Source organism: Macaca fascicularis, chromosome 19 (genome assembly GCF_037993035.2).
Source record: "Macaca fascicularis isolate 582-1 chromosome 19, T2T-MFA8v1.1".
Classification (NCBI taxonomy): domain Eukaryota; kingdom Metazoa; phylum Chordata; class Mammalia; order Primates; family Cercopithecidae; genus Macaca; species Macaca fascicularis.
In genome coordinates, this window is record NC_088393.1 from 54,406,592 (window position 1) to 54,428,121 (window position 21,530).

Sequence of the window (21,530 nt, forward strand, 5' to 3'; positions counted from 1 at the left end):
CCCGGGCGCGCCATGCTTCAGCCCAGAACATTCCACGCGGGCCCTCTTCATTCCCTGGGGGTGGGGGTGGGCTCAGGGGTGGCCCCTTGTTCTGTCCCCAGCCTACTGTCTGTCACTCCTCTGCCTGTGTTCCAGGGCACTCCATCCACAGCCCAAAGCAGGGCCTCACGTTTCCCAGTGAGCAAGACTGGGGAGCCGTGGACCCACTGCCAGTTCACGGGCCCTCCCTCTGGGTAGTAGCACAGGCCCCACAGGCTGTGTCTGATTCACCTCTAGGTGCTGAGAGGATCCAAGTGATTGTTCTGGATCATCCCACAGATGATTATTGAGCATCTCCTATGTGCCGGGCACTGTCCTAGGCACTGGGGGTACAGCTATGAACAAAGCCCTCCCTGTCCTCATGGAGCTGATATTCTAGGAGGGAGATAAGATGATGAACAAGTCACGAAATGAATAGTGCTAAGTGCCATAAAACTGAATAGGGTAAAAGGATGTGGGTGAAGGTAGAGAGGGAGGTCAGGAAGAGGCCTCTGGGCCAGACCTGACCCAGGAGGGGACTCTTCACTTGCTCCGTCCCTCTCTCAACCTGTGTGTCCAGAGCCAGGTTTGCCCCATCCCTAGGAGCGAGACCTCTTCCCCACTCACAGTGGCTGTGGTCACTGACTCTCGTGTCCCCCCTCGTTCACACCCCAGCCATTGAGGATGAGTACAGCGGACCCAAGCTTGAGGATGGCAAAGTGACAATCACTTTCATGAAGGAGCTCATGCAGTGGTACAAGGACCAGAAAAAACTGCACCGGAAATGCGCCTACCAGGTAATGCACCTGTCAGGTACCAGGCACCCGGGAACCCTGGGGTGGCATCACAGTGCTGCCAGCCATGGGCACTGAGCAAAACGACAGGAGGAGGGCGGCAACGACAGGAGGAGGGCGGCCACGACAGCCAACACTGAGCAGGAGTCGTGTGCCAGACACCGTGCCAAGGGCTTCCCACAGAGTCTCATCTCATCCATCCCACAGCAGCTTGGGGCGGTGGCGGGCAGTGCCGTTTGACAGATGCAGGGACAAAGGGCCAGAGAGGTCAGGGTGAAAGGTGAAGAAGCAGCGGAGTCTGTTGCTTGGAGTTCTCATCCCAGGCTCTTGGGCAGCTGTGGCTGCTGGTTGTTGCAGGCTGTTTGGGACCTGATGGTGGCTCCTAGTCCTGAGACCATCCCCTCCTCCGAACCAGGAGGGCAACTGGCCACAGGGTGTTAACTGGTTGAGTGAGACTTGGGCTCTGGTATCCTATCTGGACAAGGCCCCCTGCCCTGACCTATCAGGGACTTTACCATAATTTGGGGGATCTGCCGAGATCCACCACCTCCTGGGTTGGTTGTGAGGATGCGGGACTTCTTGTGAGTCAGGTTGACAGGCAGGTGACCCTTACAGGAGTGTGCAGGCCATGTGGGAAGCTGCCACTTGATAGGTCCTAGAGAGCCAGGCAGCCTGGGTTCAAATCTCTGCCTTCCCACATACTAGCTGTGTGCCTGTAGGCAGATGGCTTCACTTCTCTGTACTTGATTTCCTCCCCTGTACAGTGGAGATAATCATATCGTCTCCACCAAGGGCTGTGGTAAGGAATAACTGTGTGTAATCCACATCATTGCTTCAAATAGTGCCTAGCACATGGTTAGTGCTCTGTATGGGTTAGCTGTTGATGATCGCGTTGTTAAAGGTAAGAGAGGAGGAGGAATGTCCCCATTCGTGGTTGTTTTTAATTCAAGTATAATTCATGCACAATAAAATACACAAATCTTAAGTGTCCAGTTAGATGAGTTTTTATAGTTTCATGTGCCCACTGCCCAAACAAGTTACAGAACATTTCCGTCAGCCAGAAAACTCCTTTGACCACTTTCTGGTCAGCCCTCACTCCCGTCCCAGGGACAACCACTGATCTGATTTTTCACCACTGTAAATTAATTCTGCCTGGTTTTGAATTTCATGTCAATGTCAAATGGACTTAGAACAGTTAGTGTCTCTTCTTTTATGTGGCACGGTGTGTGGGAATCATACATGGATGTTGTGTGTATCAGTAGCTCAAGTCCTCCATTGTCTGAACAGCCCATGGTTTGTTCATGCAGTCTTTTGAGAGACAATTGGGTTATTTCTACTTTGTAGCTTTTATAAGTATAAGCCGCTATGGACTTTCTTGGACAAGTCTTTTTGTGAACATGTTTTCATTGTTCATGTTGAATTTCTCTATTGATTTTGTTTGTTTGTTTCATTGATTTTTTCATTCATTATTCTCCATGCATGCTTGAGGCTTAATTTGCTTTCTTCTGGCTTCTGAAGATGAACTTTAATGCTGTTAATTTTACCTGTTTTCTTCTAAGCAAAGCACTTAAAACTAAATTTCCTTCCAGGCAGTGCGTTAGCGGCATCCCATGAATTCTGATGTGTCATGTTTTCGTTATCATTGAGTTAGAATTTTTTTCTAATTGTCTTTATAGTTTCTTATTTTATCCATAGGTTATTGAGAAGGGTATTGTTTAACTCCCAAATATTTGGGGACTTCTAGATGTTACTGTTACTGATTTCTAATTTGGTCAGACAACACACTCTGGATGATTCCATTGCGGCTATTTTTAGGTCTTGGCACGCTTGCAGTATGTACTGGAAAATAGTGTGTATTTTGCAGTCATTAGTCATAGGGCTCTATAAATGTCAATTAGTTCAAGATGGTTGAGACTGCTGTTAAAAATCTTTTATGGCCTATTTTTTTCTAATTGCTCAATCATTTATTGGGAGGGGGCTGTTAAAAGCTCTGACTGCACTTGTGGATTTGCCTATTTCTCCCTATAATTCTCAGGTTTTTGCTTCCTGTATTTTGAAATTTTTATTAGGTACACAATTGGGATCGTTATGCTTTCTTGATGAATTGACTCATTATAATGAAGTGCCTTTGGTACTTTTTGGATTGAAATCCATGTTTTCTATTAATATAGTTAAACCAGATTTTTACACTTAATATTTGCATGCTATAACTTTTCTACCCTTTTGTATTTAACCCATTGGTATCTTTATGTTTAAAATGTTTTTCTTATAAACAGCATATACTTGGGTCTTGCCTTTTTATCCAGTTGGACAGTCTTACTTTTTTTTTTTTTTTTGAGATGGAATTTTGCTGTTGTTGCCCAGGTTGCAGTGCAATGGCAAGATCTTGGCTCACTGCAACCTCTGCCTCCCGGGTCCAAGCGATTCTCCTGCCTCAGCCTCCCGAGTAGCTGGGACTACAGGTGTGCGCCACCACGCCCAGCTAACTTCTGTATTTTTAGTAGAGATGGGGTTATACCATGTTGGCCAGGATGGTCTGTCTCTTGACCTCATGATCCACCCGCCTCAGCCTCCCAAAGTGCTGGAATTACAGGCGTGAGCCACCATGCCTGGCCTAATTTTTGTATTTTTAATAGAGACAGGGTTTCACCATGTTGGTCAGGTTGGTCTCAAACTCCTGACCTCAGATAATCCACCCGCCTCGGCCTCCTAAATTGCTGGGATTACAGGTGTGAGCCACCATTCCTGGCCAATCTTTACCTTTTAATTGTAGTGTGTAGTTCATTTATATTTAACTATCAGCAATCATATGATTGCATTTCAATCTACTGTCTGGATATCTCTCTTCTATATGTCCCATTTGTTTTTGTTTTTTTTTCCCGTTTCTCCTTCTTTGACTTTCTTTTGTGTGAATCAGGAATCTCTTAGCATTTCATTTTATCTGTTTTATTGAATTTTTTGTTATACTTTTGAACGTGTGTGGTGAGGGGTGGAGTGTTCAGTGGTTGCTCTAGAGCAGCCCTTCTCAGCTGAGGCTGTATTGAGAGAATTAAGCCCTAACTCCCTTAGGCATCCGTTGTATCCGCAGTGAATTAACTTCTCTCCTGTGAATCTGTGTGCTCTCCTTGGGAGAATTGAGCAGGTATCACTGGAAATATTTTTTGTGAGGTGTAATCGTTTCCCGGAACCCTGGATGAAAAAGGCTGCTCCAGAGATTACAATGTGTAACTTTAACTTGTCCTATTCTACTTTCAAATAATAATATGATACTTAATGGACAGTATAAGAATCTTACGGCCTGAGGCAGTGGCTCATGCCTATAATCCCAGCAGTTTTGGAGGCCGAGGCAGGTGAATCACTTGGGGTCAGGAGTTCCAGACCAGCCTGGCCAACATGGCAAAATCCCTATGTCTACAACCCTGTCTCCACTAAAAATACGAAAATTAGCCAGGCGTGGTGGCGTGCACTTTTAATCCCAGCTGCTCAGGAGGCTGAGGCAGGAGAATCACTTGAACCTAGGAAGTGGAGCTTGCAGTGAGCCAAGATCATGCCACTGCACTCCAGCCTGGGCCACAGAGCAAGACTCCATCTCAAAAGAAAAAAAACAATCTTACAATATTGTGATTCCTTTTATTTTCTCCCAGCCTTTGTGCTCTTGTCATGCTTATGCATCTGCTATAAATACATTGTTGTCATTTCCTTAAATAGACACTAGTCTTCTAAAGAAACATATCTATGAATACACGGAAAATGTCTTTTATATTTACCCTTTCTCTTACTCCTTGCTGCTTCTTGCATATGTGGGTTTCTATCTGGTATCATGCCCCTTCTGCCTGAGTACTTTTAGCATTTCTTACAGTGTACATCTGCTGTAGACTAATTCTCTCAGCTTTGGCCTTCCTGAAAATGTTTTTATTTTGTCTTCATTTTTAGGGGTATCTTTGCTGGATGTAGAATTCTAGGTTGACATTGTTTCTTTCAGTGCTTTAAATCTGTTTTTTTTTTTTTTCCATTGCCTTTTGACCTCCATTGTTTCTGTGAGAACTCAACAATCATTCATATATTTGTTCCTTATAGTCTGTTTTTTTCTTCACTGGTTTTAAGATTTTATCTTTGGTATTTAGTAGTTTGGCTTTGATGTGGTTTTTTTTTTTTTTTTTTGCATCTATCCTGTATTCACTGAGCCTTTTTGATCTGTGGGTTAATATCTTTCATTAGTTTTGGAAAGTTTTTAGCCATTATCTCTTCTTCTGTTTCTTCCCATTTCTGCTCTCCTCCGTCTGGAAAGCTAATAACATGCTTTTTAGACCATTTGATACTATTCCTTAGATTTTAATGAGTTGAATTTTTAAATTCTTTGCACGATTTTTCCTCTGTGTATTTCAGTTTGGGTAATTTCAGTTGTCCTTATGTTCACTGATTCTTTGTAACTGCTGTTAAGCCCAACAAATGAATTATTTATTTCTTATGTTGTATTTTTTATTGGTGGCATTTTCATTTAGTTTTTTTTTTTTTTAATAGACTTTTCTTCTCTGTGTCTCATGTGTTCATGCATATTGTCTACCTTTTCCACTAAGTCCTTTCACACATTTACCATGGTTATCTTAATTAAAGTCTCTGGTAGTTTCATCATCTGGTTCATCTCTGAGTCTGCTCTGTTACCAGTTCATCATGTGTCTTATAATTTTATTGTATGCCAGGCATTTTGTATAAAAGAACATTAGAGACTGAGGTAAATAAAGATTTTCCTCAGAAAATGGCACACCTAGGCTGGGCACCGTGGCTCAGGCCTGTAATCCTAGCACTTTGGGAGGCCAAGGCATGCAGATCGCTTGAGCCCAGGAGTTCAAGACCAGCCTGGGCAACTTGGAGAAACCCCATCTCTACAAAAAAAAAAAAAAATACAAAAACTAGCCAGGCATGGTGGTTGGCACCTCTAGTCCTGGCTACTTGGGAGGCTGAGGGGGGAGGATCATCTGAGCTTGGGAGGTTGAGGCTGCAGTGAACTGTGATCGAGCTACTGCACTCCAGCCTGGGTGACAGAGTGAGACCCTGTCTTAAAACAAATAAACAAGAAAACGGCACACATTTCTTCTGTTGAGCCACAAGAGGGAGGGGCTGTGTGAACCTCATCTGTAGTTTAGGGGCAACTTTTGTTGGAATTTCTTTACCACTGGCTTTAAATGTGTTCAGAGTAGAATTAGGAGTTTCCCTTCAGCAGACCTTGGGATCTTAGCCCTGGCAGAATTCCAGGGATGTCTTTATGTTTTAAAGTCGCCAGCTTTTGGAACTGTGGGAGACCTCTGGTATTCAGCCCTGCCGTCGGGCTGTGGGGCCGCTGGGGTGTTCGCTGCTCTCCACTCTCACCCCGCTCTGTACCTCAGGGGGTTTCTCTCCACCTCACTACCTCGCACCCAGCCTTCCCTGAAGCCCGTGTGAGGGAGTTGGCGGGGGCAGAGGCGGGCTGTGCTGGGGCTCCCTGGAGTCCTCATCTGTCACGCCAGTCCCCACATGGTCATGAACTTCCACTCGTTTCCCCTCACGCCCAGCCCCAGGGCATCCCGCCCGCCTGCCAAGCACCAGGATAAAAGCTGTGGGCTCCTTCCCCAAGGAAAGGCTCGTCCTGTCTGCATTTTGATTAATTTAGGTCCCTTTGCATTGCCAGCCCTCAGATGGCTTTAAATTTGATTTTGTTGCTTGCTTGGCTTGTTTTCATCTTTAGGGCGAGACAGTCTTTTGTAGCTTTTCTGCCTTCTGACTGGAAGTGGGTGCCTCCTGCATTTTCTTAACACCTTTTCCCCAGCTTATTTTGGAAACTGTCAAACCTACAGAGAGCTGAAAGAACAGTACAGTTAACATCTATCCACCCTTCACCCACATTCACCACTTGTGAACATTTTAATGCATTGACTTAATGTGTCTGTCTGCTTATATATGCATTTGTATGTGTATCCTTTTTTTTTTCCCCTAACCGATTTGAGAGTAAGTTGCAGTCATAATAACCTGGATCTCCCAAAAACAAAGGCGTCCTCTTGTATGACCACAGTTGAATTGTCCTACCTTAGAAATTCATCATTGATGCGATAATACTAAGGTAGACGGTCCACGGGCCATCCGGAAAATCTGGAAACATTGACAGATATGCATGTCATTGTCAAGGTCATCTCCAGTCTGTGAAAAATAAATCATCTGCATTTCTAGACATCCGTTAATATTTTAATTCTCCCCAGCTTTCCCTAAAACATCCTTTGTAGCTGCTTTTTAAAAATTCAGGGTCCATTGAAAGCACCAGTGTTGCCTATGACCTGCCTTTTTACCTCTTTTTACTGGAAAGTCTCACTTCTTTTTTGGGAGACTTTTATGACAGTGACATTGAGCTGTGTCCAGGCCAGTTCTTTTATAAAATGTTCTACGATCTGGATTCATGTATGTATTTCCACATGATGCTGAGTGTTTTCAGATAATTCAAGAACCAGATTTTCACATGAAACAATCGCAATGCTTCAGCACTGCACAGTCCACAGAAGCCTGCGGCTGCCTCTGGCCCCACCTGCCCCTGCTCCCCCAGGCCTCCCCTGCCCTTTTTCTTCTCTCCCTGCTTCTCCCTTGCCCTCAGCCCAGCAGCGTCTCCTGGGCAGTCCAGGCTCTCGGGGCTGGGTTGGGTAGCAGCCCCTGCAGCCGGTCCCACTGAGTCTGCCCTGCCTTCCAGATTCTGGTACAGGTCAAAGAGGTCCTCTCCAAGCTGAGCACGCTCGTGGAAACCACACTCAAAGAGGTGCGCGTTGTGGGGCAGTCGGGGGAGGGCCAGCGGGGGTGGGCTCTCTGGCTGGGGAGGGGCCACAGAGCTCAGGAACTTACGGAGCCACCTCCCTGTCTCCCTCACACCCCCACCCCTGTGCCTTTCCTCCTGAATATCCCATTTCTCTGCTGGCCTCTTGGTCTCTGTCCCACCCTCTTCGTTTGTGTCCCCTGCTTGTGTCTCTTGCATGATTCTTCTCGGTCTACTGTGAACTCTTACCCTTCCCCTCACCTCTGCCCCCTCCCCACGTCTCTCTCTGGGCCCCTCCCTCTCCGGTGGCCTCTTTTCTTTCAGACAGAGAAGATTACAGTATGCGGGGACACCCATGGCCAGTTCTATGACCTCCTCAACATATTTGAGCTCAACGGTTTACCCTCGGAGACCAACCCCTATGTATCCTTCTCGGCAGAGCCACCCTCTCCCCACCTCCACCCCCAGCCCCAGCCTCAGATCTGCAGAGGGGGAGGAGCCCCTGCCAGGGAAAAGACGTGACCTTGGAAAGGAGAGGCCTGGCCATGCTGGGGCACCAAGATGTGGGTGGAGCTGCAGGCTGGCCACGCACCCCAGGCTCCAGGCTCAGACAGGCCTGGGCCAGCACCCAGCGGCTGTAGGACCTGAGCTGGTAGCTCAGTCTCTCTGGGCCCTGGCTTGTCTTCGTCTGCCTCAGGATCGCATTTGAATGGCACCTGGCACTGGCCACACCTGGGTTCCATCCTGGCTTTGCCACTTCCCAGCTGTGTGAGCGAAGCAGGTTACTTCACTGCTTGGTGTCACAGTATCCCCACTTGCAAAGGGGGATAATAATATGTGCAACCCTGTTACTCAGCAGTTCCTGAGAGGACAGGCCAAGAACAGGGCCTGGCCCACGCTCGATGCTGTGTAAGTATCTCCACATATTATGGTATTTGCTTGGTGAATGGTGGGAGGGTCTGTGTCCCATCTCCCCTGTGGCTCAGGCCTGTCTGAGGAGAGCTGAAGCAGGTGGACTGACTGGTCCCCGCACCTCCCCACCACTGGCTTTCCTGGGAGACAGGAGGCAGGGTCCTCAGTGCCATACTACTGAGGCTCAGCGACCAAGCTCTGGCTGGAGCCACAGTGAGGAAAGGGTTAGAAACCCAGACACCTTGCACCCTGCCAAGTCCTCACTGATTGGGAGGTGCTGACAGGAGCCTTGAGACCAGGCAGGAGCAACCCATCTGGCCCATCTTCTGCCACCACCCCCCACCCCACCCCTTCCCCTCCACGCTTGCCATGTTTTCCTTAGCAGGACAGATATTTAATGGTGACTTTGTGGACCGAGGCTCCTTCTCTGTAGAAGTGATCCTCACCCTTTTCGGCTTCAAGCTCCTGTACCCAGATCACTTTCACCTACTTCGAGGTGAGCTGGGAAGTGACAAGGTTTGGGTTCATTGTGGAGTCCTGGGTAGGGCACTTACTCTGCAAGGATAATAGTTGCAGCTGTATTTATTTTGTGGACTCAGAGATCATTCACAGGGCGGCCTTTTAAGGTTGAGTATGTTGTGCACTGCACAATAACATCACACCAAAGGACGCATTTATATCATAGATAGTGTAGAAATGGATGTTTACTCTGACCATTTTTCAGCAGATGGCAAACAAGGGTCTGAGGATGGGCCCCTTTTTCTAATTCGCACAAGGACATGAAACAGGCTTCTGGGTTGCCCTAAATCTGGCACTAAAGTCAAGCTGAGTGACGGAGTGAACAGACCAGGGCCCGAGGGTGGGAGTAAAGAGACTGTTGACAAGGCACCTGTGCCCCCTCAGATTCAGGCTTGGTGTCAGATTCGGGTTCTCTTGATTGAAGTAGAGCCTGGAACTGAGTGTGGTGGTTCACACCTGTAATCCCAGAACTTTGGTAGGCCGAGGTAGGAGGATCACTTCAGCCCAGGAGTTTGAGACCAGCCTGGGCAACACAGTGAGACCTTGTCTCTAATAAACATTTTTTTAAAAGGCCGGGTGTGGTGACTCATGCCTGTAATCCCAGCATTTTGGGAGGCCAAGGCAGTGGATCACCTGAGGTCAGGAATTCAAGACCAGCCTGTCCAATGTGGTGAAACCCTGTCTCTACTAAAAATACAAAATTAGCCAGGCATGATGGCGCACACCTGTAATCCCAGCTACCTGGGAGGCTGAGGCAGGAGAATCGCTTGAACCCGGGAGGCACATGTTGCAGTGAGCTGAGATCGCGCCACTGCACTCCATCCTGGGCGATAGAGTGAGACTCAGTCTTAAAAAAAAAAAAAAAAAAAGCCAGGCATGGTGGCACTGTGCACCTGTAGTCCCAGCTTCTTGGGTGGCCAAAGTAGGAGAATTGCTTGAGCCCAGGAGTGTGAGGCTGCAGTGAGCCATGATCACACCACTGCACTCCAGTGTAGGGAACAGAGCGAGAACCTGTCTCTTTGGAAAAAAAATGAAATTTGAAGTAGAGCCCAGAGTATTTGCTGGAGGAACAGACACAGGTGTGAGACAAAGAGGGAACAAAAGGGGCCCTCTAGGGTTTTGGCCAGAGCATCTGGAGGACTGTGGCTGCCAATGACAAAGATGGGGAGACGTAGAGCAGGGTGTGGCCAGGAGCTGAGGAGCTCCCCTTTGGATGTGGCTGTGAGACTCAGGAGACATGGGGTATGGGTGAGGTTCCGAGGGGTGTTGAAAATATAGGTTTCTTGGTGTCCAGATGAGATTAGACAAGAGGAGTTCACCAGGATGTGAGGGCCACACAGGGAGGCCCTGCCCATGGCAGGGTCGGGGTGAGTTGGGAGGGGAGTGATAGACTGGGGCAAAGCCTGCATGCCTGTGTCCCTGGGCTCACAGGGTTCATGCAGCAGTGCCCAGCACAGGGCCATAGCTCAGGAAGCCCCTTATTGTGGGCCTCGTTGCAGGAGGCAACAAGCACTCAGGCCAAGGAACTGGACAAGCAGAGTCTGAGCAGATGCGAGGCTGGGCAGCCTTCTCCTTGCCCTCAAGCGCTGGAAGGGAAGGAGGCGGCCAGGTGCTTCTGTCCGAGACGGAAGGGTGGAGCTCAGCGTGGGCTGGGCTGGGGCACATGCTCTGCGGATGGGCCTACTTTTTGTTTTTGAGACAGGGTCTTGCTCTGTTGCCCAGGCTGGAGTGCCGTAGCATGAGCATAGCTCACTGCAGCCTCCGCTTCATGGACTCAGGTGATCCTCTGGCCTCAGCCTCCCAAGTAGCTGGCACTACAGGCACGCACCACCATGCCCAGCTAATTTTTAAAATTGTTTTGTAGAGAGGTTTCAGTATATCGCCCAGGCTGGTCTCAAATTGCTGGGCTCAAGCAGTTCTTCTGCCTTGGCCTCCCAAAGTGCTGGAGTTACAGGCATGAGCCACGGTGCCTAGCCATGGACCTACTTTTTGTCAAGATTCCACCCTTGGTACCTCCAATCTGGAAGGCACCACAATGGGAGGCATGAAGCCCACGGGGGCAGGAGACACACGCACAGTTCTGGGCCTTGAGGGTGCCTGGCTGGAGGACACTGATGTACCTGGAGGCTGAGCTTTCTCTTCTGTCCCCGTGTTTTCCAGGCAACCACGAGACAGACAACATGAACCAGATCTACGGTTTCGAGGGTGAGGTGAAGGCCAAGTACACAGCCCAGATGTACGAGCTCTTTAGCGAGGTGTTCGAGTGGCTCCCGTTGGCCCAGTGCATCAACGGCAAAGTGCTGGTGAGGATGGCGTGAGCCCTGAGTGTGGGTTCCCCGCCCAGCCACACCTGGGCAGATGTGTGCTGGTGAAGGAAGTCGGGGCCTGTGGGTGGCTGGCACCTTCCCTCACAGCGGCATCCCCCAACTCCCCAGATCATGCACGGAGGCCTGTTCAGTGAAGATGGCGTCACCCTGGATGACATCCGGAAAATCGAGCGAAATCGACAACCCCCCGATTCAGGTGGGCAGGGTGGGGCCGGGTGTCTGCAGCAGAAAGGGGCAGCCTGGGCTCAGATCTCTCTGGCAACCCGGCCCTGCCTCAGAGGATGGGCTTTGTGCCCTTGGCAAGGAACAGCGGGTCTGAGCCTCAGTTTCCTCACCTGTGACTTGGGCCAATGCACCTCCTTCATGGGGTTGTGATGGCGAGCACGGTCATGACCGTGGTGCGGGGTGAGGGCACGGTGACCCCTGAGCCCGCCTGTCCTTATTTGTGAGTTCAGCTGCGGACCCCTGGAGGGAGGGGAGGTCTTGGGGCTCCTGTGCTGGTGGCGGACACACCTCAGAGAGTTCACGCACCGGTGCACACGCCCGTGCACACTGTAAGTGCTGCAGAGGACGTGGATTGGGTGCGCCAGTTCCGTGTGGTCGGGAAGGCCTCTCCAGGGAGGCGAGGTTTGAGCTGACGCTTCAAGAAGCAGAGGCATCTGGCGAGCATATTCCAGGCTCAAGGAGGGGTCCCAAGGCAGGGAGAAGTTGGCGAGCAGGCAGGGCTGTGCTTTGCGGGCTGACGTTGGACATGGGATTCACTGGGCCCAAATCCTGTGGCGCCTTACAGGCCTCAGTGAGGACTTTGTTCCTAGGGCAGTGCGGAGCCACCAAAGGCTTTGAGCAGGGAGAGGGCCTGATCTGAATAGTGGCGTTGAAAGCTCTGTCCGGCTTCGGGGCCATGGGGGTTGAGTGGGGTGTGGAGGGCAGATCAGCATAGCGAGTAGGGGTGGCTCAGAATCAGTCACCTGTCCTGAATGTCCATGTCCGTGCTGGATGTCCCCTGCCCAGTCCCCACCCAGGCTGTGCTGTGGGGTGGGCACCTGGCCGGGCCAGGAGGTGGCCTATGAGTGACCACCCCCGGGGAGGTGGACGGGTTCCTAATGTTTCCCTCACTCCCCACCAGGTCCCATGTGTGACCTGCTCTGGTCAGATCCACAGCCGCAGGTGAGTCTGGGTGGGGTGCAGGGCCGGCGGGTGTGGGCTGTGGGCAGCAGGTAGAGGCAGACAGTCACCCTGAACCCCGTCTCTCCCATCTGCCCACCGTCAGAACGGGCGCTCGGTCAGCAAGCGGGGCGTGAGCTGTCAGTTTGGGCCTGACGTCACCAAGGCCTTCTTGGAAGAGAACAACCTGGACTACATCATCCGCAGCCACGAGGTCAAGGCCGAGGGCTATGAGGTGGCTCACGGAGGCCGCTGTGTCACCGTCTTCTCTGCCCCCAACTACTGGTATGTCTTTGCCTTTCCTGCCCAGGGCCTCTGCCAAGCCATGAGTTTTGTCTTGGTTTTTGTTTTGCCTTTTTATGATGGAACGTGTCAAAGACAGGCACAAGCAGATGAAAGAGCATGACGAACACCCCCGTGCGCATCACCCACCTCTGCAGCACCAGTGGGACCAGCCTGTGGGCACTGACCAGCTGCCCCGTGTTACAGCAAGCCCCGGGCACTTTACCTTCCTCCCATTGATTGCCCAGCACGTTTCAGAAGGAAAGGGGTCTTTTTCTTTTTCTTTTTTTTTTTTTTTTTTTTTTTTTTTTTTGAGACAGAGTCTTGCTTAGTTGCCCAGGCTGGAGTGCAGTGGCACAATCTCTACTCGCTGCAAGCTCTGCCTCCCGGGTTCACGCCATTCTCCTGCCTCAGCCTCCCACGTAGCTGGGACTACAGGCGCCCACCACCACGCCCGGCTAATTTTTTGTATTTTTAGTAGAGATGGAGTTTCACCGTGTTAGCCAGGATGGTCTCCATCTCCTGACCTCGTGATCCGCCTAGTCTCGGCCTCCCAAAGTGCTGGGATTACAGGTGTGAGCCACCGCGCCCGGCCAGGGTCTTTTTCTTAACCACAATATCATGTTCACAAAAGGAGTGCTGGCTGGTCACGGTGGCTCATGCCTATAATCCCAGCACTTTGGAAGGCCGAAGCGGGCAGATCACCTGAGATCAGGAGTTCGAGACCAGCCTGGCCAACATGGTGAAACCCCGTCTCTACTAAAAATACAAAAAGTAGCCAGGCGTGGTGGTGCACACCTGTAATCCCAGCTACTCGGGAGGCTGAGGCAGGAGAATTGCTTGAACCCGGGAGGTGGAGGTTGCAGTGAGCTGAGATCACGCCACTGTACTCCAGCCTGGGCAGGAGTAAGACTCCATCTCAAAACATAACACACACACCCACAAAGGAGTGCTGATCCCTTGCCCTCACCCGAATCCTGCCAAGTTCTCTTTCTGCTGGTCTCTCCTAAGTGTCTTTTCCAGCTGACTTCTTCCAGACAGGACCCAAACAAGGCCCACATTTTCTGTCTCTTTGCCTATGAGTTCCCTGTCTCTCCCCACCCCCATCATTTATTTGTTGAAGAATAGGCTTCTTCAACAAATTCCTCTTCAACAAGAATAGGCCTGCTGTAGAGTCACCTGTGTCCTGGACTAGGCTGACTGCATCCCCGTGGTGCCGTGTGACACGTTCCTCTGTTCCCTGTGTCTCCGTGTGGGCAAAGCTGGAGGCGTGGTCAGATTCCTAGTGGGGTCTGGCAGGCATCCACCTCTGTGAGCTACGCCCTGCTCCTCCCTGCTCCTGCTTCCCTCACTCCCACCCGCTTTTCCCCATCCTCATCCTCCTGCCCTTCCCATTCTTTCCCCTTGGATTCCTGTCTTTCCCGTCCCTGTCTCTCCATTCATCTGTGTCTGTCGTGGCTCTGTCCCTCCCTCTCCCTCTCTCTGTCCCTTCTTGCCCAGCCCTTCCTTCCCTTAACCCTCCAGCCCTGCCCAGCCCTGACCACCTTGTGCACTCTGCTCTTGTCCCTGCAGCGACCAGATGGGGAACAAAGCCTCCTACATCCACCTCCAGGGCTCCGACCTACGGCCTCAGTTCCACCAGTTCACAGCAGTGGTGAGTCACCCCTCAGGGCCCCCGCCCCTCCCATCCTGGCTTGGGGACAAAGAGGCTGAGACCTTGGTAAGGGACGGGGATAGGTTTCGCCGGTGGGTACTCTGGGTGCTCAGGGGCTCTGTTGTGACTTCTGTCCATCCCACCTGTCCCGGCCCCACAGCCTCATCCCAACGTCAAGCCCATGGCCTACGCCAACACGCTGCTGCAGCTAGGAATGATGTGAGGCGACGGGCGGGGCGGCCTGCACCCCAGGGCCCCTCCACTCCCACCGGACCCCGGCCCTGGGCCAGGGGCAGAGCAGGCCCCGCCCCAGGGCAACGTTGGACCCCCTTTTACTTTGTAAAGTTTGTATTTATTCCCCTTTAGGTTTGCAGAGGGGGTAGGGGCAGAGTCAGGGGCTGGCCAGAGGGTCTGCTCCCTGGACAGAGAGGAAGGAGGTGGAGCAGCTGGGGCTGGGGGCACAGCCCGGGCATTCTGTGGGGAGGCCGTCCTCGGGGTGGGGTGGGGCTGAGTGGCTGCCCTGCCCCCCTCGTTTGCATGGCTCCTCCCCCACTCAAGCAATAGGGCCCTGCCATAGGAAGACCCCCAGAGAGAGGGTCAGCAGGGGGGCCTCGCCTGCGCCTCCCCTCCTGTAGCCCCATGGTGGGGCTAGGCTGGGGCTCACCCCCCTCCCCAGCTATTTTATGTCTGTAATTAAATATGTTAAAATAAAGTCATTATCGGAAGTCATCTTGTCTCTGGATGGTGGAGCCGCAGGAGCTGCCGGGGTTGGGTCACTGCCTGCCTGCTGAGGAGATCCGGAGGGTGGGGAGGCCACGAAGTCCCACTGGCCAGGCCCACCCAGCTTTGGGCTGACAGCCCAAGTGGCCGCTGCCTCCGCCCAGCGCCGTGGGCTCCCGGGGAGAGTTCTGTCACCTGGGTGGGGCCGATGAGGCCAGCACTGAGTGGAGCAGAGCGGAAGCTGAAGAAGCTCCTCACCCTTTGCCGGCTCCAGCACTCAGCGTGATGTGCCGCTCCCTGCTCCCTGCTCAGGGTAGGCCCAGCAGTGGTTCTTCACGCCACACGATGAGGCAGGCGTCTCCAGTCATCAAGGGAGACCAAGAGGACCCCTGTCTCACTCCCAGGTGGCTCTTAGTCACGGTTAACGTTGGATCCCATTCAGGCTGCCCCGCTAGGCCTTGGTCCTCCAGAGAGATTGTGTTTCCAAGTTTGAGCTCCTCTGGACTCAGCTTTCTCCGGTGATAAGTGGCACTGGGGGATGGTCTGGAGCAAATAACTCCTGCAGGGCCGCGTCCAGGAGTGTTGGGCCCTTTGGAGGCCTCCCAGGCAGACATGAGGCATCTGCGGTCCTGATTGCGCGTAGGTGCTGGGGAGGCGTTCTCTAAGGCCCATCAGCCCGGCAGTGAGTGCACTGCCCTCTGGGGGCAGGTGCGCCGGGGGCCGGAAGCCAAGTACACATGGCTTCAGGAAAACAGGCCCGAGGCCCAGGTTGCCAGTGCCATTCATTTCCCTGGGAAAGACCAAAGCAGCCACCATGGCTGTCGGGAGGGCGCTTCAGACCTGACGGGAGCCAGCCAGGCGGGCAGCTGTGAGGCGCTCGGACTCACTGGGTGTCGGGGTTTCCTGCCGCTGCAGTTCAGGAGGCCTCCCGGGACCCAGAGCAGCCATTATCCTCACAGTTAGGGTCCATTACAGTGAAAAGACGGGGGTGAGAATGAGCGGAGGGAAGAGGGGTGTGAGTGTCCTGCTGCCCTCTCCTGCGGAGTCGTGTGGACGGCGCTCATTTTCCGCGTGTGGATGCAACAGCGTACTGGAGTGTGGTCACCTAGGGAAGCTCACCCGGGCCTCTGCATCCAGGGTTTTCTTCAGGGGTTGGTCATGGGGACTGCTCACCCCACATGGTTGACCGTAGCCTCCAGAGAGACCCATGGCCCCCACCCTAAATCACGTACTTAGCATAGACTGTCCACTGTGGCCCAGGGCCCCAGATAAAAGAGACGTTCCTATCAGGGAGGACACGCCACGGGCTCCCAGGTGACCTCCAGGAGCCAGCCTTTTCTTTGGTCAAGGCTACTCCCGTGCTGCACAGCTGCACAGCAAACCCCCTAACCCTCACCGGCTTACACAATGAACGCCTTGCTGTCTTCCTCAGTTCTGTGATTGGCTGGGCTTGGCTGTGCGGGGCGCACCTGAGGGCTGGAGGCATCTGAAGACTCGCCCGGCTGGACTCCATGGGGGCTGACTCCCGTGACTGCAGTTGCTGTGGGCCGTTAGCTGGGCCGGCACTGGGGCGCCTGCGTGTGGCCTCCATGTGGCCTGAGCTGCTCTCCCCGTGGCAGCTGGGTCCCTCAAGGGAGCATTCAATGTTTATATTTAAATCAACCAACTGCATTCCAGCTGTAGCACTTGCCTCAGCAATGTCCTGCCTCACATTCAATTGTCTCTTTCATTTCCTTCAATCTGCAACGTTTCCTCAGCCCCTCTTTGTCTTTGACATGGACGTTTGTGACGATCACGCTCCTCCCCCTCCCCGAGACTGAAGAGTGCTCCCTGTCTGGCCGCCGTCTCCTCCCCGTCAGATGTGGCCGGGCTGTCCAGTGGGAGCACCTCGGAGGGGACACAGCAGAGGCCCCATGCTTGTGATGTATGTTGCGGATCATTTTCCCCCATTCTGTCCTTTTTTGTTAAATGGTGGTGAAAAGCACATCACATAAACTGTACCACCTTAACCACTTGAAAGTCTATATCCCAGACTGTCTTTTATCTTTAGACTTCACTTGTGGTTTGTTGCCACGGTGCAGGTTTATTTTTATGAAGCCAAATGTATGAGTGTTTCTTTAATTGTGCTGGCGTGGGAGTCGGTGCTTCTCCCCACACCCGGGTTTCAGGGAAGTTCCCTCGGGTTTCTTCTTCATGTCAAGATCTCCAGTCTATTTGGAGTTCCTTCTTGTATGTGATGTGAGGAATGGGTCTCATTTTATCTTTTTCCAAGTGGCTATTGGAGGAAGTTTTTAAACGAGAAGAGAAATTCAGAAGATGCTGCAAGAGATGGGGTCTTTACGGCGACCGATGTCTCGCTAAGTCAGAACAAAGAGACTCAGGCACACCCACCAGAAGGACCAGAACTTTGAGCGGATCAATGCCACAGAGCTGGGCTCAGGGAAACGGAAGCGATATGGGAGGGAGCGAAAGCATTTAACGGGGGAAGGTCTGGGTAAGCCGATAAGTTTTGGGGAATCAAGGGGGATAAATACACGTGAGTAGGGCTCTGAAGTTAGAGGCAATGAATTGAACAAAAAAGAAACAGTAGCTTCCAAAAGGGAGTGTGACCAAGAGACGCCCGTAGAGGCAGGTGATGAACATCCAGGGCTGGCCGGGCACGGGGGCTCACGCCTGTGATCCCAGCACTTGGGAAGGCAGAGGCATGTGGATCGCTTGAGCACAGGAGTCTGCTGAAGTAGGGGACAGCTTACGGTTTGGATCAGGGTCATCAAGCTGGGGACGTGCCAGGTACACGGAGGTGGGGGAGATGTTGGGGGCAGGTGTGGACACTAAGCAATGGTGTCGGAGGCTGCTGGGGAGTCTCAGGGTCTGGCAGGAGCAGATGTGAACTCCCAGGAGTGGTGGACATGAATTAGGGGTCCTAGAAGCCTCACCACCGACTAAGGAAGCTGTGAAGTAAAGACCAGAGAACCCGGGGGAGGGGGAGGCCTTAGATGCTCCCCACCCTATCGACCAGGATGGACCCAGGCATCCACCCAGCTGGGTGGAGCAGAGACTCCAAGGCAGGAAGGACCTGAGTTCTGTCTCCCTGTCATTCTCTTGGTCCCTTTCACGCTGTCTTCCCCGGCCCCCATCTGTCAATGGCCATGATTAGGTCACAGACCCAAGCTCTGGCCACCAGGGCAGGCAGAGAGATGACCTAACCTCCATAGCACCAGTGGAGGGGGGCGGGGGCTGCCTCCCACCTATGGGGGATGTCATTTGCTTGGCAGCCAGAGGGACAGGCCACCACCCCACCCCTCCTTGCCAGCACCACACCTGGCAGATGGAGAAACTGGGCCCATGGTTGCCTCTGCCCACACCCTCCTGTGGCTCTCATCTCCGTGGTCCAGCAGATGTGGGGAGCCAGGGTGAGGAATTTGGACACTGGAAAACGTGTGGAAGCAGTTAAAACCTGAAGGGACCAGGAGGGGCAGGGTGGGCACCCATCTCAGGATAAGTCGAGGAACAGCAGGCGTTTTCCACGCCTGGCCCCTTGGCTCTGTTCTAAGAGTTCACACGCATTAACATTGCATTCCAGCTCAGACACTTTTCAGATGCCCATTTTGCAGATAAGCAAGTTGAAGTACAGAGAGGTTAAGTTACATACTCAGAGTCACATAGCCAGCAAGTGGCAGAACGGGACTTGAGCACCAGCTGACTGGCTGCAGTCTGTGCCCTGAACCAGTTTGCAGTAGCATTGAGCGCTTTACGTGTCAGGCGGTTTGCAGGCACTTAGGGTCTTCGCAACAGCCCTTTGATGCCAAATGCTAAAATAATATCTGGGGAAAAGCTTTTGACCCCTTTTAGCAAACAAAAATTTTATGATGGCAAGAATTTATCCTGCCTGGTTAATCTGATTTTTCCCTTTTTAGTACATGGATGGTCCCTAACCTTACCCCTGAATAGAAAACTCACGACTTCCCCCAGAGCTGTGCAGCTCTCAAAGCATTTTTTTTCCCCCTGAGATGGAGTCTCGCTCTGTAGCCCAGACTGGAGTGCAGTGGCGCGATCTCGGCTCACTGAAGCCTCTGCCTCCCGGGTTCAAGCCTCCTGAGTAGCTGGGATTACAGGCGTGTGCCACCATGCCCAGCTAATTTTTGTATTTTTAGTAGAGACGGGGTTTCACCATGTTGGTCAGGCTGGTCTCGAACTCCGGACCTCACGTGATCTGCCCGCCTCGACTGCCCAAAGTGCTGGGATTACAGGTGTGAGTCACCACGCCCGGCCTCAAAGCATTTTTGTTAGCGGTCTTTTACGATTTCTCCACCGGGCGGGGTGGATCACGCCTGTAATCCCAGCACTTTGGGAGACCAAGGCGGGCGGATCAGAGGCCAGGAGTTTAACACCAGCCTGGCCAACCTGGTGAAACCCCGTCTCTACTAAAAATACAAGAACATTAGCTGGGCGTGGTGGCAGGTGCCTGTAATCCCAGCTACTCAGGAGGCTGAGGCAGAATTGCTTGAACCCGGACCCAGGAGGCGGAGGTTGCAGTGAGCCGAGATCGCTCCACTGTATTCCAGCCTGGGCTACAGAGCGAGACTCCGTCTCAAAAAAAGAAAATTCTCGCTTTTGCGGGTGGCGGCGAGCGCGGAGAGGACGCCATGAAGGCTTCGGGCACCCTACGAGAGTACAAGGTGGTGGGTCGCTGCCTGCGCACCCCCAAATGCCACACACAGCCCCTCTACCGCATGCAAATCTTTGCGCCTAATCATGTCGTCGCCAAGTCCCGCTTCTGGTACTTTGTATCTCAGTTAAAGAAGATGGGCCGGGCGCGGTGGCTCACGCCTGTAATCCCAGCACTTTGGGAGGCCGAGGCGGGCGGATCACAAGGTCAGGAGATCGAGACCACGGTGAAACCCCGTCTCTACTAAAAATACAAAAAATTAGCCGGGCGCGGTTGTGGGCGCCTGTAGTCCCAGCTACTCGGGAGGCTGAGGCAGGAGAATGGCGTGAACCCGGGAGGCGGAGCTTGCAGTGAGCCGAGATCGCGCCACTGCACTCCAGCCTGGGCGACAGAGCCAGACTCCGTCTCAAAAAAAAAAAAAAAAAAAAAAAAAAAAAGAAGATGAAGAAGTCTTCAGGGGAGACTGTCTACTGTGGGCAGGTGTTTGAGACGCACCCCCTGCCGGTGAAGAACTTCGGCATCTGGCTGCGCTGTGACTCCCGGAGCGGCACCCACAACATGTACCGGGAGTACCGGAAGCTGACCACTGCGGGTGCTGTCACCCAGTGCTACCGAGACACGGGCGCTCGCCACCGCGCCCGGGCCCACTCTATTCAGATCATGAAGGTGGAGGAGATTGCAGCCAGCAAGTGCCGTCGGCCAGCTGTCAAGCAGTTCCACGACTCCAAGATCAAGTTCCCGCTGCCCCACCGGGTCCTGCGCCGTCAGCACAAGCCACGCTTCACCACCAAGAGGCCCAACACCTTCTTCTAGGTGCAGGGCCTTCGCCTGGGTGTGCCCCAAATAAACTCAGAAACGTCCCGGTGGGAAAAAACAATTCTCTTGGAACTGTTCTGTGCCTGTCAACTGCATGGCGCTAGGGGGCGCTGCAGCACCACGGTGTTTTATAGTCATTACAACACTCGTCCAGCAGATGGCGGCAAAGTGTTGGGGAAAGAGGATGCCCTTTTGCCAATCCCCATATATTTTTCTGATTTTCATTTGTATGGTATGCAAACATTTCCAATTCTCAAAATTTGGTCTCAGCTACCATTCTAACTATTTGAGGCTTACGCTTCTCTGTTTCCCGTCCACTCTGGGCCGAAGTCTTCCTGTCAGTGAAACAGGGATGTTTAAAGGCGTTTTCTTGGGCCCGTTTCCCAGAGCTGTCCTGACGACCCATTTGGGGCAGTTTCTCTCTTGTTGGGGCGTGGAGCTGCTCTTAAGGCCCTGCCTGCTGGATCCTCAAATAACGTGGTGGACACTCCCCTCCAGACCTCCTCTGTGGACCCAGGCTCTCCTCTCTCAACCCCTTGGAGTTCCCACCTCTTCTGGGCCCCAAAGTCCTGTCTCTAACTCAAAGACAGTTATCTGTGTTAAAATAAAATCACATGGGCCGGGAGCGGTGGCTCACGCCTGTAATCCACTGCGGGAGGCCGAGGCGGGTGGATCACTTAAGGCCAGGATTTCGACACCAGCCTGGCCAACATGGAGAAACCCCATCTCTATTAAAAATACAAAAATTAGCCACGCGTGGTGGCGCCTACCTGTAATCCCAGCTACTCGGGAGGCTAAGGCACGAGAATTGCTTGAACCCGGGAGGCAGAGGGGCAGTGAGCCGAGATCGTGCCTCTGCACTCCAGCCTGGGTGATAGAGGAAGAC

The 21,530-nt window shown here is 52.6% G+C and overlaps 2 protein-coding genes and 1 long non-coding RNA gene across 4 annotated transcripts in view; 2 read left to right on the forward strand and 1 right to left on the reverse strand.

Moving 5' to 3' along the window:
- The window catches only part of PPP5C (protein phosphatase 5 catalytic subunit), a 41,368-nt gene extending 26,200 nt beyond the window's left edge, over positions 1–15,168 (forward strand). For both annotated transcript variants that reach the window (XM_045380677.2, XM_074023971.1), the window contains exons 4-13: positions 694–815; positions 7,522–7,587; positions 7,906–8,004; positions 8,884–8,989; positions 11,173–11,315; positions 11,448–11,535; positions 12,466–12,506; positions 12,610–12,788; positions 14,358–14,439; positions 14,600–15,168. In XM_045380677.2, coding sequence (XP_045236612.1) covers positions 694–815; positions 7,522–7,587; positions 7,906–8,004; positions 8,884–8,989; positions 11,173–11,315; positions 11,448–11,535; positions 12,466–12,506; positions 12,610–12,788; positions 14,358–14,439; positions 14,600–14,662 — 989 coding nt within the window. In that variant the 3' untranslated portion in view covers positions 14,663–15,168. The remainder of the gene's footprint in view (positions 1–693; positions 816–7,521; positions 7,588–7,905; positions 8,005–8,883; positions 8,990–11,172; positions 11,316–11,447; positions 11,536–12,465; positions 12,507–12,609; positions 12,789–14,357; positions 14,440–14,599) is intronic.
- Positions 14,770–21,530, reverse strand: LOC141409113 (uncharacterized). The gene is made up of 2 exons (XR_012427745.1): positions 21,415–21,530; positions 14,770–17,434 (listed from the first exon to the last, which is right to left on the reverse strand). It is a non-coding gene; the product is annotated as an uncharacterized lncRNA (long non-coding RNA).
- LOC102140619 (large ribosomal subunit protein eL20-like) lies at positions 19,771–20,764 on the forward strand. Its single transcript, XM_005589653.5, has 2 exons — positions 19,771–19,973; positions 20,279–20,764. The coding sequence occupies exons 1-2, from the start codon at positions 19,806–19,808 to the stop codon at positions 20,639–20,641; spliced, it is 531 nt and encodes a 176-aa protein (XP_005589710.2). The 5' UTR covers positions 19,771–19,805; the 3' UTR covers positions 20,642–20,764.

Excerpts from the sequence above, each read along its gene's own strand:
- LOC102140619 (XM_005589653.5), top strand. The coding sequence starts at position 19,806 with ATGAAGGCTTCGGGCACCCTACGAGAGTACAAGGTGGTGGGTCGCTGC. Across the intron at positions 19,974-20,278 it reads AGTTAAAGAAGATGGGCCGG|TCTTCAGGGGAGACTGTCTA; the intron begins GCGCGGTGGCTC and ends AAGATGAAGAAG.